This window comes from Meles meles, chromosome 18 (genome assembly GCF_922984935.1).
Source record: "Meles meles chromosome 18, mMelMel3.1 paternal haplotype, whole genome shotgun sequence".
Lineage (NCBI taxonomy): Eukaryota > Metazoa > Chordata > Mammalia > Carnivora > Mustelidae > Meles > Meles meles.
Window position 1 is genome coordinate 7,074,126 of NC_060083.1, and position 16,336 is coordinate 7,090,461.

Sequence of the window (16,336 nt, forward strand, 5' to 3'; positions counted from 1 at the left end):
GCCTGTACAAGTGAAAACAACCCATGTCCACACAGTGATCCAGGAGGTCCCAGACAACAGTGAAAAGTAAAAAACTCCACAGTGGCTTTATGGCACACCATTTTCACACCGTTCCTTTCTTGGCCCACACACGCCTGTCTGGTTGGCCCAGCAGGTATTAGAATCCCCCCGGCATGAGTTTGCTGTGGCTGCCGTGACGACGCACCGCAGCCGGGGGAGCCTAAGCAACAGACAACTATTTTCAGACTATAATTCTGGAGGCCGGAAGTCCAAGGTCAAGGTGTCCACAGGGCTGGTTTCTTCCAAGGCCTCCCTCTTGGCCCTGTGGGCGGCCATCTTCTCGCCGTGTCTTCACGTGGTCCTCCTGCTGCGTGCGTTGTGTGTCTGTGTCCTAATCTCTGCTTCTTAGAAGGACGCGGGTCATATCAGATTAGAACCCAGCCCAATGGCCTCATTTTAACTTAATTACTTCTTTGAAGACCCTCGCTCCCGGTGAAAGGTGAAATAAAATGGAGTCGCTTATGTCAAGGGGTTTTATAAAGGGAGCCAGGAGACCATTAAGGAGGTGGGCCTTACACACATCCTCACTGGGTAGAATTTGGGCACTGGGCCAGACCACAGATATCCCAAGGACTCTGCATGAACACCGGCAGCGGGCTACAGTAACAGACTTTGGCCTAGTGATAGCCTTGGCAACCAATTACATCTGGCCAACATTTGCTTTCTGCCACGAACACCAATCCAAATTCTTTGTAAATGACCTATGCAAGCATTCCCCTTTGTCTTTAGGAACCGAACTCCTGTGCTCTCGTGGGACACAATTTGGGCTGCTACCCAAACCTGTGCCCCCCAAATTGCAATTAGGGTCACGATTTCAACATAGGAATTGGCATGGGGCTGCTACCTTCTCCTTCATTTATTATTATTTTTTCCAGGTAAGGAATAGGGCAGCGAGGGTGGTCATGATTTGTCCCCAGTCCCAGGGCTGACTGAGCAGTGGAACTCACTAAGGAGCCATGCCTTCTGACTGGCCTTTTTCCCTAACACGTAGCCAGCCCTCCACCAGCCTGCTTGATCCCTTCTAGAAAAACACTGGGCAAATCCACCCGCCTGGGCCTGGCACTCAGCACAGGGCCAGGCGCCCAGCAGGTGATGCTCTTGAAATAAGCATTCCTTACCAGGATTGAAACAGGAAAAAAAAAAAAAAAATCCTTAAGGCATTTTAGGAGATTTAGCTAAAAGGAGAGGAGGACAAAAGCACGTGCTCATGATTTGAAGTGATAAAGACTCCTTAGAACAGCAAAAATGATGAGGCCTATGGATGTGTAAATGAGCCTGGGGAAGACTAATCAGAGGATAAATTACAAAACAAAACGAAAAAAAAGACTGTAAAACATGTACGAGGGATAACAGTGAATATTTCAGTGTCTTTTAGTTCATAAGAAATTCATGAGCAATGTGTGTGGAAATTTTGTTGCTTTTGGTAGTGGGAAAGAATTGTAAATATGTATAATATGTAAATACCTTTTATACTAAAAGCCCATGAAGATAAATGAGCCTGTTTGCAGAAAAGCTGTGAGCTGTGTAAGATGCCAGAATTAACCGCCGTCACTAAGAAATTACCATAATGCTTACGGGGCACTGAAAGTTCTTCCCGCTCTGGAAAGATACGCATAAACACTTATCAGAAAATGCACACAGGCCCAGCGCCTTTCTTTCTCCACCCCGCCCCTCCTCTCCCATCTTTTTTTTTTTTCCAAGTGAGGAAGGCAGCTTTGGTGACCAGGCAGCAGAGATGGACCTATAGGGTTCAAGTGTGAACTCCTTCCACCACCCATGACCTGCGCTGAAAGTGGACCCTAACCACCTCCAAGATGACCTCAAACTTTCTGACTGCGTTCTCTTTTCCAGCTTCTCTCTCAACTGGGACAAAAGACCCTGCTGGCAAAGCACCCCCTGATGGGAACCTGACCTCCCCTTCAACCAGTAAGGATTTCCCGCAGTCAGCAAGACCCCGCCCGTGACTGACCCCACGACAATGACCCACCGACCTGCACGCCCACCTGCACTGCCAGCAGACCACACACACATCCCTGTCCCTCATTTTCCTCATGTAAATCTGGAAGTATTTTCAGCGCTTTGGAGACAGTCTTTGAGCAGCCGTCTGCGGTCTTCCCTGGCGTCCGTCTCCCTGAAATAAATTCCTCTCCTGTCTCCCCACCGCCCTCTCCCTGCCTTCGGAGTTTGTCAGCGGAGCAGTGACCGAATCTGGTCTGTTTGGGGCCCCCGGAGCCAGGTGCTCTGCGCCTCTGCGGCACCGCGATCCTGGCCAAGTCACCCAAACGCTCTGGGACCCGCTTCCCTCCTCTGTGCAGTCAAATGCTCTACCCCTGAGCTATACCCCGCCTCGTCTGTGAAATGCCGACACCGCGCCTTCCTTCCTCACCTTTTGGGGAGAACCTAATGGTAGAACTAGTAAGGCTCTAGTCGTGCCACCTCCTTAGTCGGCGAGCGGCAGCCAGCGGCCACTCGACGCCTGGGGACCAGAGAAACCCGCGCAGGGCAGGTGCGGTCCCAGAGGAAGCAAGGAGCTCAGTGGGTGGGCCCCACACCGGCTCAGGCACCCGCCCCTGCGCCACGCCCCCCTCAGCGCCTGGTCCCGCCCAAGCCCCGCCTTCAAGCCGTCGCCACGCCCTGACCCCGCCGCCACGCCCCCCGCCAAGCCCCATCCGGAGCCGGCGGAGCCCATGGCGCCTACGACGGGCCGCTGGGCCCCGGTCCTGTGGCGGGCCTGCAACTGGCTCATGGCCGCGTTCTTCGCGCTGGCGGCTTTGGTGCAGGTCAGCGCCCCGGCCCCGGGTGGCGGGAGGCGGGCGAGGGGCTCCGCGGGCTCTGCAGGGCGCGGGACTAAGAGCTCCGCCCCAGGCCTGGTGCGCGGTGGAGACTAACCGGGCGGGTCGTGTAAGCCGGGGACGGAGATTGGGGGTTATGCCCCGCGCCCCCACCCAGTCCGCCCGCGGAGAGGCAGGCGTGATCACGTGACAGCCCGACCCCTCTCCCGTGCCACGTGCTGGGAGCCAGAGGAGCCTGGGATGGGCACCCAGTGTGGTTCCCGGCGAAGGCGAGGAAGCAGACAGAACCCCCTGTGGCGCCCGGACCCTCTCCGGTCTGCTCTGGGACCCCCTTCGTAGGAGCTGTCCTCATTCCTTAAGACCGGAGGCCCTTACAGCACTTCCCTCAGCCTGTGCGGTTCTGTGCACAATCCTGTATGTGCTCACCCAGAGCCCCCTCAACTGCTGTGACCTACCAGACTAGGGCTTAGTCCCATTTTGTATCCTCGCTGCCTAGTGCAGCTTCTGGCACAAAACTTATCACTGCGATGGGTCCCAGAGGAGACCAAAGGGAGGGCGGGAGCACCACAGAATGACTGCTAATGCCCATGTTTTGGCATTCCAGGTCAATGACCCCGATGCAGAACTGTGGATGGTGAGTATAAGCCGCTTTCCTCCGTTTCCAGGAAATGCACAACGACACAAAGCACGGTTTTCTCTCTTTGTTCTGCCTCCCTGCCTTATGCACATAAAAACTTAGAAACCAGATCATTTCCCTATAATATCAGGGGAGAGGAATCAGTGGTGGGTAAGGTAAGGAGTGTGAGCATTCAGAACTTTCCAGAGACATTAGGGGCCTTTCAGCAGTACTCCCTTTGAATAAAAATGGGCGAGGACACTTTTCTGAAGACACACAGTAGACCTCTGGAGGCCAACTGAGCCATTCCTCATGAGTTTCTACCCAGAAACTCCAACAAACGTTTGACCATAAAAATGGCAGGCTTAGGGTGTGCGGTTCTTGTAATTCAGTGAGTTATGTTTATAAAAAGTAATTAAAGCCCATAAAATCTACAGAATACATTTAACCAATGTTCTGGTTGAGTTATTTGGAGAAGAGGGAGATCATTCCACACATTTTCTGAAATATCTGGATTTTGTCTGGTTTCTTTCAAAACAGATACATAACACTGTGCAATATCACCAATGAGATGATTTTCAGCTTTGGAATAACATTGACTATACAGATTAGCAACAAATGAAAGCGTTTGGATCTGTAATGTAAAGTTCTGGTCAGTGTTTTAGTGCAGTAGAACTCATTCTGACATTGCTTCTTGTCCAGACTCACATGCTCTTACAGTGAATCAAATTGCCTATTCCTCAGCACTCTGGTCTATATCCTGAGTTCCAAATATTATTTCCCTGCAGACAAGTCTCCAATACCCAACTTCATGTTCAATTTCCAACACTGACTTCTCAAACACACCAAGGTCCTACAGCATCTTTCCCTCCTAAACCCCCACCTCCTCCTGACTCAGTCATTTCTGTCAACAGCAGAATCAACCCCAGGGTCATCCTCGCTCCAGACCACAGGCATCTCTAACATCGCTCGGTTCCTTACCACCACCTTAGAGATCCTTTTAAAAAATAAAATGAAGAACAAAGCAATCCAGCAAAACCCAGTCTAGGTCTAGCTACTTATCTGTGAGGTATGCGTGTACTTGACCTCCCACTCCATGCTCAGGTGTCACAGCGTGAATAATAAGACACACTGTGTCCCCACAAACATCCTCCTCGCCAATTTAATCCTCAGTCACCTCCCACGTGGACTTCTGTAGTAGCTTCCTAATTATTGGAGCTGCCTCTTTCCAGAATGGTCTTGGAAGCCCAATCCACCTATAATACTGTCTTGCCCCTAGAATTCCTGTATGTCATACCCACACTTTGAAGTCTGTCTCAAATGCTCTGTCCCTCAAAAAATCCCTCTACCTCTGTACCATAGGTTCTAACCATCCTTCCTTTGAACCTTTTAATGCTAACACATTCTACTGTGTATTCAATTTGGTTCTGCACACGCCAGCTCCTGGGAGAACAGGGACCACTTCTTCTTGGTGGTCCTCAGGCAACCTAACACTGAGCCTCCCTAGGGCAGCCCTTCTGTATTGACTCTTGAATGAAAGCATGCACAGATGAGCCAGTAGAATGTAACGGGGCTTGGGGACTTGAGCCATGCCTGACTCATTTTCATGTCCCCTACTTCCATCTTGCTCATGAAGGATGCCTGTATCAGGATGCATATGGGAGCAAATAACAGAAAATCTGACTAGCATCAGGTTAGAATAGAGTATCTCACTTAACAAGAAGTCCAGAGACATCTGCTTAATGCCGACAACATCATCAAAGACTTGGGCTTCCTGGGTTTCTTCTCTGCCGCCTCCAGTGTGTGAGTGATATATCCCCTCATGTCTACAGAATGACTGCTGCAGCTCCATACATCATGCCCAGACAAGAGCATCCCAAGTAGGAAGGAACAAGACAGGAGCAAAACAGTTTTTCCTCCTGAGCTTTCTCCCCTTTTATCAGGGAGGAAATGTTACCCAAAAAGCCCTTCAGACAGTGTGTGCATACCAATATGGTTTATGGTCTAGGACCCATCCTGCTTGGTCACTGTCTGCATATTGGCTGTTAAAATGTTCTGAGTATCAGGGGCACCTGGGTGGCTCAGTGGATTAAGCCGCTGCCTTCGGCTCAGGTCATGATCTCAGGGTCCTGGGATCGAGCCCCGCATCGGGCTCTCTGCTCTGCAGGGAGCCTGCTTCCTCCTCTCTCTCTGCCTGCCTCTCTGCCTACTTGTGATCTCTCTCTGTCAAATAAGTAAAATTAAAAAAATCTTAAAAAAAAATTAGGCTATTCTGAATTTAAAAAAAAAAAAAAAAGTTCTGAGTATCAGCCTTGCCCCTATAAGACTTCTTACATTTCATGGCTGGAGCATGATCACCCCTAGCTGAAGACACTGGGAAAAAATATTGGCTTTTTCAGTTTTTATAATGGCAGGTGGACAAAGGAGAGAGATATTAAGAATGAATGCCATGGCGGGGTGCCTGCCTGTCTCAGTGGGTAGAACCTGTGACTCTCGATCTCACGGTGTGAGTCTGAGCCCCAGGTTGGGTATAGAGATAACTTAATAAGGTCTTGGGATGCCTGGTGGCTTAGTCAGTTAAGCGTCTGCCTTACACCCCCACGTCATGAACCCAAGATCCTGGGATCGATCCCCCCATCAGGCTTCTTGCTCAGCAGGGAACCTGCTTGTCCCTTGTCCACACTGCCTGTCATTCCCCCTGCTTGTGCACACCCTCTTTCACACTTGCTCTCTCTCTGTTGCTCTCTCTCTCACACATAAAATCTTAAAAATTAAAACAAAATCTTTACAAACAAAACAACAACAACAACAACAAAACAAATGCCATGTACTCAAGAACTATATAGTGAATAAAATATTGTAAAATGATACTCTGGATTAAAAAAAAATACACCAACATAAAAATAAAAGATCATTATAAGTGGGTTCTACTGAGTTCATTATTGAGTATACTGTGTATTATTTTACCTTATATACTAGAAACCATTATTTTCAGTCTCTTGGTCCTCCAAAAAATTTTATCTTATTTGAGATAGAGAAAAGCGTTTGGGGATTAACTTGGCACAACTCCCATGAGAAACCACTGGTTAGTTCAAAGGGTTATTTTGTTCATGTGGTTATAACATAAAAGATATAAGAAGGTCTCAGATCCCTTAATCTGTTAATGACAGATATCTGATACATTTGAGTACACACTTTTAAAAAATCTCTGCCAAACCTTTCTTACAGAGAGCACAGTTAAATGTTGTATGGTGTGTGTGTAACCTCTCTCTCTCTCTCTCACTCTCCTCTTTCTCAGTGGCTAGTCGTGAAGGTTTTCACTAGGAGAAAACTACCCCCTTCCTGCTCCAGCTGTGGCCCTCAACAATGGCAGCAGCGCCCCCTGGGAGCTTGTTAGAAAAGCAGAATTTGGGCCATACCCCAGACCTCTAGAATCAGATCTACATTTTAACAAGATTTCCAGGCGATTCATATACACACTGAACTTCGGGAAGCCCTGGTCTTACCCCTCAGTAGCACAAACGCCTTCCTATGAGAGATGACCAGACTTGGCAAATGTCAGTCCTGGCCCTCATTAGGGATGGAGCAGGAAGGATGGACACAGCGTCTGTAATCCAGAAGCCCTCTCTCCCCGGGATCCAGACAGACATGTTTCTGGGGTGAAAATCAATCACTTAACGTGTGCAGCTCTGAGAATTCCCAAATAAGGGAAGACGTCAGATGTGCGTGTCACCGTGGATATGGCGAAGTGGCTGCGTTTCTTGGAAACCCACCACGTCTCCTACTCTGTTTGCTCTCGACCCACAACACGCTCGCCATAGCAGGTCTGGCTGGAGCCCATCTGCCGAGCATGAGGCTTGAAAACGGCCTCCACAGGGCCCGTCTTCCCAACTCTAAAACAGCTTGTTGGCAGTTCCAGAATGAAGAGCCCAATCTAACCTAATGCAGACACTGTCGGTCAGTGAGTCTAGGGTCTCACCATCTTTCTGCGCTTCCTAGATCCCTCTGCACACCCCCCAGATCGGGCATACTTCTAACCCCTGTCGTCTCCCTCTTCGCTCATAGGTGGTGTACATGATACCTGCGCTGCTGAGCCTGCTTGTAGGACTTAATCCTCTTGCCACGGGTATGGACCCTGGATTCTGCACGGACACCGAGCAAATCCGACTTCTGACAATAAGGACAGAGTCCCGGGAGAAAAATGGGGCCCCCCAGGTCTCCTCATTGCTCATACCAAGAGGGAATAATTCTAAATCTAGATCACCCTCACCCATCTTCAGGCAAACTTCACAAGGACCTGTCACACCAAGACAGCCTTTTTAGCAGCTCAGAACCCGAGTGCTGGAGTGGAACAGGGGTTCTGCAGTGTAGCCCACGAGAGAGAATGGCTCTGGTCACCACGCTGATTTCTCACGCTAAGGGAAAATCCGCAGCAGAGCGCAGACCGTGTGTCTCTCTAGTGAGTGGCCATCAGGATCCAATACCACTCCCAGGGACCACTTTCTTATTTTGCATCCATTCATTACATGCATATATGGCCTGCTACTTATTTAGGGAAGCAGTTTATAATGTCCATACAAATGTCTAGGTTTTACATTCATACCTTTTGCTCTCCCTAACTCCCTCTGTACCATCATAGTACATACAGCGATTTACTGCATGCTTTTATGTGTTTTCCCCTGTGAGGCTGTAAGCCTCTTAAAAGGGGGACTATGTCTAGCCCATCTTTGCCCAAGCCTCGCTGAAATACAGCCAAGAAGATGGTAGGTACTTAATGCTTGTTGAACATGAACGAATGTTCCAAGGAGCAGGAAAATGTGTGTGTGTGTGTGTGTGTGTGTGTGTGTGTATATACACACACACACACACATATATATATATATATCTCCATCCATCCATCCATCCTGGGTATACAGGTTAAAAAAATTGCTTAAAATAGCTGGTTTGTACTGCCCACAGGCTGCCTACCTCAATGCTGGGCGAAACATAGTGGCTTTGATTTTTTTTTTTTTTTTAAGATTTATTTATTTGACAGATAGAGATTACAAGTAGGCAGAGAGGCAGGCAGAGAGAGAGAGAGGAGGAAGCAGGCTCCCAGCCAAGCAGAGAGCCCAATGTGGGGCTCGATCCCAGGACCCTGGGATCATGACCTGAGCTGAAGGCAGAGGCTCTAACCCGCTGAGCCACCCAGGTGCCCCTAGTGGCTTTGATTTTAATAGCCCTAAAAACTCTCAACAAACCTTAAGTTGGACAGTTTTATACCATAAAATGGTGTCTCATAACGAAAAAGTACATTTTACATTGTGTGCTAACATTTTATTACTAGGAACTGTCAGTCCTGATGGGTTACTCTCCGCTGTCAGGAAAAGAGCTCCCTGGCCAGTGGGCTGTCGGAGTTCTCAGGGCCTTAGAGGAAAGACCAGTGGTTCCCAGCCGGCTGGGGAAAACTCCTGCCCCTGGATGCACGGGCTTAGTTTGGGCTCTGTTAGTTGCAGGCAAGGAAAAAACTCAAATGGGCTGTGAGCTACAAAGGAGATGTACTGGGACACTTGAGGGAGAAAGACAGGGGTGGTGCTGGCTTCACATGCGGCTGGTGGGTCGGAACTTGAACTTCCCTGCACCTCGCAGCCCTGCCATGTGCCGCTCTGACTTCTGTCCTGGGCCCCTAGATGGTAGCCCAGCAGCTCCAAGTTCACTTCTTCATGAATCTCCATCCAACAGAAGATAGAACCTGCTTCCCAGATAGCTAAGCAAAAGTCTCAGAACTGAGCTGTGGGCCCTGATTTGTCATCTGCTCATTCGGAGCCTGATCATGCTTGCTAAAGGAATGAAATGCCTTGACTGACCAAGCTAAGGTCCAAAGGTCCGGACACATGGCCTAGGTGTGTGGGAAGGGTGGATCCCGAAAGAAAATAAAAGGTAGTCGTCACAGAAAGGGGACACATTGGGCAACCAAAACACTAAACATTCACCTAAGTTTATTGCTACTGCTTTAACCTCTGTGACGTCCCTCAACACAAAACTTAAAGAAACCTAGCTTTTTTTAAGGAGGCTCCACACCCAGCATAGGGCTTGAACTCATGACCCTGAGCTCAAGAGTCGCACGCTCTGCTGAGCCAGCCAGACGCCACCCCGGCTTTTCCCGAAGGTTTACCTGAAAGCAGACTATGGCAGAGCAGGTACAAAGAAATCGTTTTTCTCTGGTATGTGATTCCAGAATTAACAGCGCCAGAATCTCTGTTTTTAGGCAATTTTATTTGGAAGAGTGTCTCCGCAGTACACATATTCTTTTGTATCTTGTGGGCTGTCGGCTTGGCGGGCCACCTCTGGCTTCACTCCCGAAAGAACATCTTACATGAAGAAGAAGGAAGGTGAGCCGTGACTTTTGCTCTTTGGAAGGGGTGGGGTAGAAGGGAGAAATCCATTCCTCTGTCACCCCTTATCCACACCACAATGACGCAGCTCCCCCGACTACACCATGAGGAGCAGGGGAGGTATTCCCTCCTTGATAAGCTGAAGAAGCAGGACATGAACCAGGATTCACACCCAGCACCGTGAACCACGTTCCGCAACCACAGCCAGAGGCAGTGAGCACACAACGTTATTTTACTGCCTGGCAGTTGACCTTGGCTCCCTTACAAAACACAAGCAAGGACGCCGTACAGTAAAACTCCGTCCAGTCTCACGAGCTGAAAGCTCCGCCAGCACTTTGATTTAGTTGTGGTTCTGGCGAAAATCTCTACACGTGGGATCAGCCAAATCAGAGGTCAGTATGTTAAGTCCACCTCTGTCAGCCTTGGCCTGCTACGTCCCATGTCATCTCCTCCCTTTGTCGAGGCCATGTGTTCCTATTTAATCACCTCTTCCTTTGCTCCCTGCCATCCTTGACTCCCTGGCCTCACGCATAGCCCCTTGTCCTTCCTGCCCATCCTACTGCTAACACTGAGATCTAGAGAGGTGGAAGGTAATCAGCCCGGGGTGACATGTTACTTTGTTGCAGGCCCTAATCCTTGGGAAACTGGAGAGCAAATCAGGCTGGGTCTGCCCATGGGACCGTCAACCCAATGGGCTGAATCACCTCTACCACCTTGAGGTCCACGAGTTACAGTGGTACCAGAGCCAAATAGGACTTTTCTATTCTGTGTAAAAGGTGTGTGCTTTTAACACACACTTCTAGAAGCATAGACCCACCCCAATACCATTAGCCTGACTCATCTTACAAATCATCCCTCTCCCCTAAGATGTGACCCAGTCTTTTGCAGCAGGCGCTCCATTTTTATGGATCTGAGCTCATCCTGACCAACACAGAACACTCTAAAACAATGTAAAATTGATGCCTGATAAATCTGGGGTACTTTTCTTGGTTGTACTGTACTCCTCCCAGTGACCTGAAATAAGTGATTTATTTGTGTTTTCATTTTGTTGTTGTTGTTCACTTAGAACTTGGGGAACAGGGATGGTGTTCACATCTGTCTCATAAGATGAAACTTATTTTCATATAAGGCTTTAAAGCATCTGAAAAAAAGGTAGTTTTTGAGTCATGGCCAGACTTGAGAATATTCTGTAGATACTGTGTATCTTGGGGGAAGTCTTCCAGTAATCAGTAGAAGCTAGTGGTCATGGAGAAAATGGGAGGATGGGCATCTCACTCATAGCTACTTCAAAAATCTGAAATGTATGCTATTTTATAGGGAGCTGTTTGGTCTGCTGATTATCACAGTATGGATGGGCCTATGTCACAGTTCATCAAAGTAAGTTTTCAACTTATTTGCTAAAATCAGATGTCTTTAAGGTTGGTCAGATCAGACAGGCAAGTCAAAGATAGCCTAACTGGAGAATTATACCTAATATTTAAGGGGAAAATAATGCCAACCTTTAACAAACACCTCCAGAGAACAGAAGAAGAAGAAACACTTTTCAATTCATGTTGTAAGAACAGAATAATCTTGATACCAAGACTTGACAGGAACATTTTAAAAGGGGGAGGGAAATCAAAGAAATTATGAGGCAGTCTCACTTATGACTATAGGTTGAAAAAATCCTAAACAAAGCATTAGGGAATCAAATCCAGTGATATATAACCCAACCACCAAGTTGGGGTTTATTCTAGGAACACAGTTTAACATTCAAAAACCAACCAGTGTTTTCTATCACATTAACAGTATAAAGGAAAAAATAAACTATCTTCTCAATCTATTTAGAAAGAGCATTTGGTAAGATTCGTCATCTGTTCATAAGAGCTGTTAGCAGGTGTAGAAAGGAACTGAACCTGGGAAATGCTGTCAGCATCGAAGCTTGAGACTCGGTGGTGAGCAGCTGAAAACTTTCCTTCTGAGATCAGGATCAAGAAGGGGTTAGCCCCTACTGCCACTTCTGCTCCACACTGCTCTAACTAGGATCGTAGCCAGTCCAATAAGGCAAGAAAAAGAAATAAGAGGCACAACAATTGGAAAAGAAACATGTTCATTATCCACGGCTGACATGATTGCGTGTGCCAAAAAATCAAACAGGGTCTAAAAAGTTGCAGAGTGAGTGAGTTTAGCATGTTTGCCACACACCGGGTGAATGTACTGAAAACAGCCGCATTTTTATCAACAAGTAACAGAAAAATGTAAAGTAAACAAAAAGTTAACCAGAGATAATAACATCAAGAAATCAACTCCCTCGGAGTAAACCTAGAAATGGGTAAAATCTCTATAAAGAAGACTGCAAGACATTGTGGGAGAAATTAAAGAAGATCTAAGTAAGTGAAAGGATAAACCTGTACTGTTAAAAGGATAAACTAATGAAAGACTAGACTCTAGGAACAGGTCCACACACAAGCAGATCCTTGACTCAGGACAGAGGGAACAGGGCAGGTACAGCAAAGAAAGGCAGACCTTCGAACACCGTGCTGGATCAGTGGAAGCCCACAGGGACGAACTTCCCTAGCTCACTTTCATAAACGTCAGTTCCAGGTGGATTGCAGCTCTAAAGTGAGAAGCAGAATAGGAAGGCTTTTAGAGAAGATTACCCCAAATCTCCAAGACCTTGGGGAGGAAAAGCTTTCTTAAACACGACACAGAAATCATTAGGAAACGATCAATTTTAACACTGTCCAATCAATCAGTGACTTCAGTTGCTCAAAAGATATCATTGTGCAAGTGGGAAAAACTATTTGCAACGCATCCAAACAACAAAGATTTGCACTAAGAAGGAAGATCTTCTGGGGGTGCCTGGAGGCTCAGTCGATGGATTTTTATTGATAATAATTCCTGTGTGTCTTTATAGGAATCCAGTTGGTGGAAGAATTCAGTTGGCTGCTGCCCTGGTAATCACTCTCCTCCCATTCATCTCTTGGATCTACATCTACATAAACAAGGAGATGAGGTCTTCCTGGCCAGTTCACTGCAAGACAGTAATTTAAATGAAGTCAAGAATCCTCTTCTTCAAATGAGAATTGTTAATCAATTGTTTATAGACATGGTTGTAAAGGGCCAATCTCCTAAGAGTTTATTTCAGGTAATTTGAGTGAATATTGGATTTAAAAAAATTCCTAAGAACCTTCCAAGGATGCCTGCAACACAGCACAGGGATTGCGTGGGACTGGGAAGAGACGGGGTCTCACGTTCAGTCGCGTCAGTGTAGCAGAAAAGGCAGAACAAAGGTTCAGAAATACGAATTCTAACTCAGCTTATCACTATCTAAATGACTTGGGCAAATATGGAAACCTCCTGTGGATGTCTTCATCTGCAAAACAGGATGAGTGCCAGATCTCCTACTCACTTGTGCAGTTGCAAGGATTAAACTAGAGAATATGAGAGCACTCCCCAAATCCCAAGTGCTTATAAGGGGCAGCCACTGATTAAAACAGAGCAAAGCGGGGTTTAGGTGATAGGATGGACACACAGGTTCAAGAAAGGGCTGTACCCTTGCACTGAACTCACTATATGGGACCAGCGCCGTGCCATGAACTAAATGAGGATGCCAAATGAACGAGCGTGACTTAGAAAGAAAGAAGGGGTAGGTAGAATAAAGGAATTTGGGACCAAAAGGAAAGAGGGAATATAAATAAAAAATAAGACCAAAATCTATATGCATTTTTTTTTTTGAAATGAGAGTCAAAGGTAACCCTGGGGAGAAGACCATGTTGGAGCTGTACTCTCCAAAGTCGTAACCGGCAGGACCACAACCATGATGCGCGCGCACGCGCACACACACACACACACAAACATGGGAGTGTCACAGTGGTGCAGACACCCACACAGAAGGTGGGAACATCACTATGGTGCTTACATATGACATGAGAACATAACATGATAACATCACCGTAACATGTTGCACTGAGCACCTGAAATGTGGCCAAATTGAGGAAGTAAAATCTTCCTTTTATTCATTTTAATTTTAAAACGTGTCAATTCAATTATTAGAAAACTTATAAATGTGTTTGGAACATTGAAGTGTGTTTGGAACTGGACATGCCAATCTACTTCTTAAGCTGCAAGTTTTATACCTCAGTATAGATCAAGTATTTCCAGTGAGAATGTACTATCAGTGGATGGCTTATTAAGTATAAAATATATCCTGCATTTTAACGACATTGTACAAAAAGAATGTAAATATTCTTATGTTGATCACATGCTGAAATGATATTTTCATATACTTGATTTTAATATAAAATATATCATTAAAACTGTTACGTTTCTATTTACTTTATAAAATGTGACTGGACTGCTTTTCAATTACTTCTGCGGCTCATGTCGTATTTTCGTTGGATGGTGATTGTTTTACATCTGCTAGCATCCACCTCTGGAGTCAAGATTCCATTCCATGAGATTTAGGAAATATTTCGCTCAAAAACTATGACTACCAACCATATATCGGGAGAGTGGAAATAAGTTAGGCCAATTGTCTATTTTTATAGCTTTTAATACGATATTAAGTATTCTATAAACATTTGCTAAAGGAGGTATGTATGGTTTCTGTTTGTTTTACACAGTGGCCACGGGACAGGCAAAGTCCTCTATTAAGGTTCCGATGAGGGAAAGGGAAAGAAAAATCTAGTGGATATTAAAGCAAGTAAGAAATGTGAAATTTCTTTTAAGGGTCAGTCAAGTACAGATAGAAGACTCCGTTCCAGGGAACATTTAGCTTCCACGATACGGTTTGTACATCTGTTTTAATGTAACTACTAAAATTACACGTGAAATAAACGGATTCACTTGCAAATTCTACTAGGATCTACCTATCTTCCAAGGAATGCGTGATTCTGTGCTTAAAAGACAGAAATGTTCCAATTTTTAAAAAAAGGAAAAAAAGGGATGTTCAAAATATTCTTTCACCTGCACCCCCGGAATCACACTATGAATTCTGTGATGCTACGCAATCCCTTTGCTACGTCGCAAGCCTCCTGAAAGGGGTCTCTGTTACACAGATTGTTGCACACTCCAGCTCCCAACTGAATTCCGGTAACCTCGGGGTCTCTGTTATTCACGCCTCTGCCTCCCCCCGCCCCCGTCTCTCTTCTTCTCTCTGGCACTCCTGTCCATTGCCCTCTCGTTATCTGCTGCGGGGCCTGCGACACAGATCTAATCACAGCTTCGGCCCGCAGAAACGATGGCTCCTCGCTGTCTGACAAGCCCAGTCCTAACTGTGGGCTCATCATTCAAGGTTCTTTACCACATAGGCCTGCTTCTTGCCACAACCGCAGGCCCCTTTCTGTGATTCTTCAGAGTTAGCTGTCCCTCCTAAATTCACATGCCCTTTAACCTCCGCTCACACTCTGCCCGCCTGACGAAAACCATTATCCTCCTCCTTCAAGTCATCATTAATCCCGTTAAACTTAAAACTCCTCCACCTCCCCCTCCACATTCCCAGGCCCTTCTCTACACATTTGGGATCTATGGATGGTAAGGTCGGTGAATGCAGGGAGCACGGACCGTTGCCTCTCTGGTGGGCGGAATCATGACCCTCAAGGATATCCAGGCCCTGGTCCGCAGAAACAGGACCGTTACTTGCATCACAAAACAGACTTTGCAGATACAATAAAGTTAAAGATCTTGAGGTGGGGAGATGAGCCTGGAGGTAATCACAAGTGTTCTGATAAAAGGCAGGCAGACGGAGGTTTAAAGAGGCTGCCTTGCTGGTCTGAAGGTGGAGGGAGGGCCCTTGGGCCAGGACTGGAATGCAGGAAGCCGGCTAGGAAGCAGATTCTGCCATGGAGGCCCCGAAGGGGGGAATCACGCCTTGAGCTCAGCCCAGGGAAAACCGTTCAGACTTGTGGCTTCCAGAACAGTAAGAGAGTATGTAAGGGCCGTCTGAAAATACCGAAGTGGTGGTCATTTGCCACAGCAGCCAGAGAACATGAACACACCACTGTTCCCCCAGGGCCTGGGCACTCGGCAGGCACGCGGACCCTGACTAGTACCGCTTTCACCTCTCCTGATGTTTTTAGGCCCTGAATCAAACCTTCCCTACATTCCAACAGTCCCTTTGCTACCTAGTAAGTGTTGCCACAAATAAGCCTTAGCACATAGGACTACCCAGTTAACGTGCCCCTTTGTCTAAAAAGGGAGTCAAGAGTAAATTCATTTACCCCTGTTGTCTCTAGCTGCTGCCCAAAGGGACCACACACCGACAGGCGCACAGCCGCACTGGCCCTTGGTCCTGCTTTGCTTAGAATCACAAGGCCACCGCATGACTTCTCGGGAGGCCCTTCTCATGGCCTCACGCGGGAGACCACGCGTTCACCTGCGAAAGAACTTCTTTGTGGTTTACACAACAGGGATACAAGCCTACAAATGTACAAACAAACATGACAGGTATTCGGAGCAAAAAATGTCCAAAGTTCACTCACACGGCAGGATACACAGAGAAAGCTTACCTGAGC

General features: G+C 47.0%; 1 protein-coding gene across 1 annotated transcript; it reads left to right on the top strand.

Moving 5' to 3' along the window:
- The first annotated feature begins 2,707 nt into the window (after positions 1-2,707).
- TMEM220 (transmembrane protein 220) lies at positions 2,708-13,251 on the top strand. The gene is made up of 6 exons (XM_045986657.1): positions 2,708-2,840; positions 3,457-3,486; positions 7,534-7,594; positions 9,716-9,839; positions 11,160-11,219; positions 12,739-13,251. Exons 1-6 carry the CDS (start codon positions 2,748-2,750, stop codon positions 12,872-12,874), a joined length of 504 nt encoding a protein of 167 aa, XP_045842613.1. The 5' UTR covers positions 2,708-2,747; the 3' UTR covers positions 12,875-13,251.
- Positions 13,252-16,336: the final 3,085 nt, after the last annotated feature.

Excerpts from the sequence above, each read along its gene's own strand:
- TMEM220 (XM_045986657.1), top strand. The coding sequence starts at position 2,748 with ATGGCGCCTACGACGGGCCGCTGGGCCCCGGTCCTGTGGCGGGCCTGC. Across the intron at positions 3,487-7,533 it reads CCGATGCAGAACTGTGGATG|GTGGTGTACATGATACCTGC; the intron begins GTGAGTATAAGC and ends CTTCGCTCATAG. Across the intron at positions 7,595-9,715 it reads ACTTAATCCTCTTGCCACGG|GCAATTTTATTTGGAAGAGT; the intron begins GTATGGACCCTG and ends CTCTGTTTTTAG.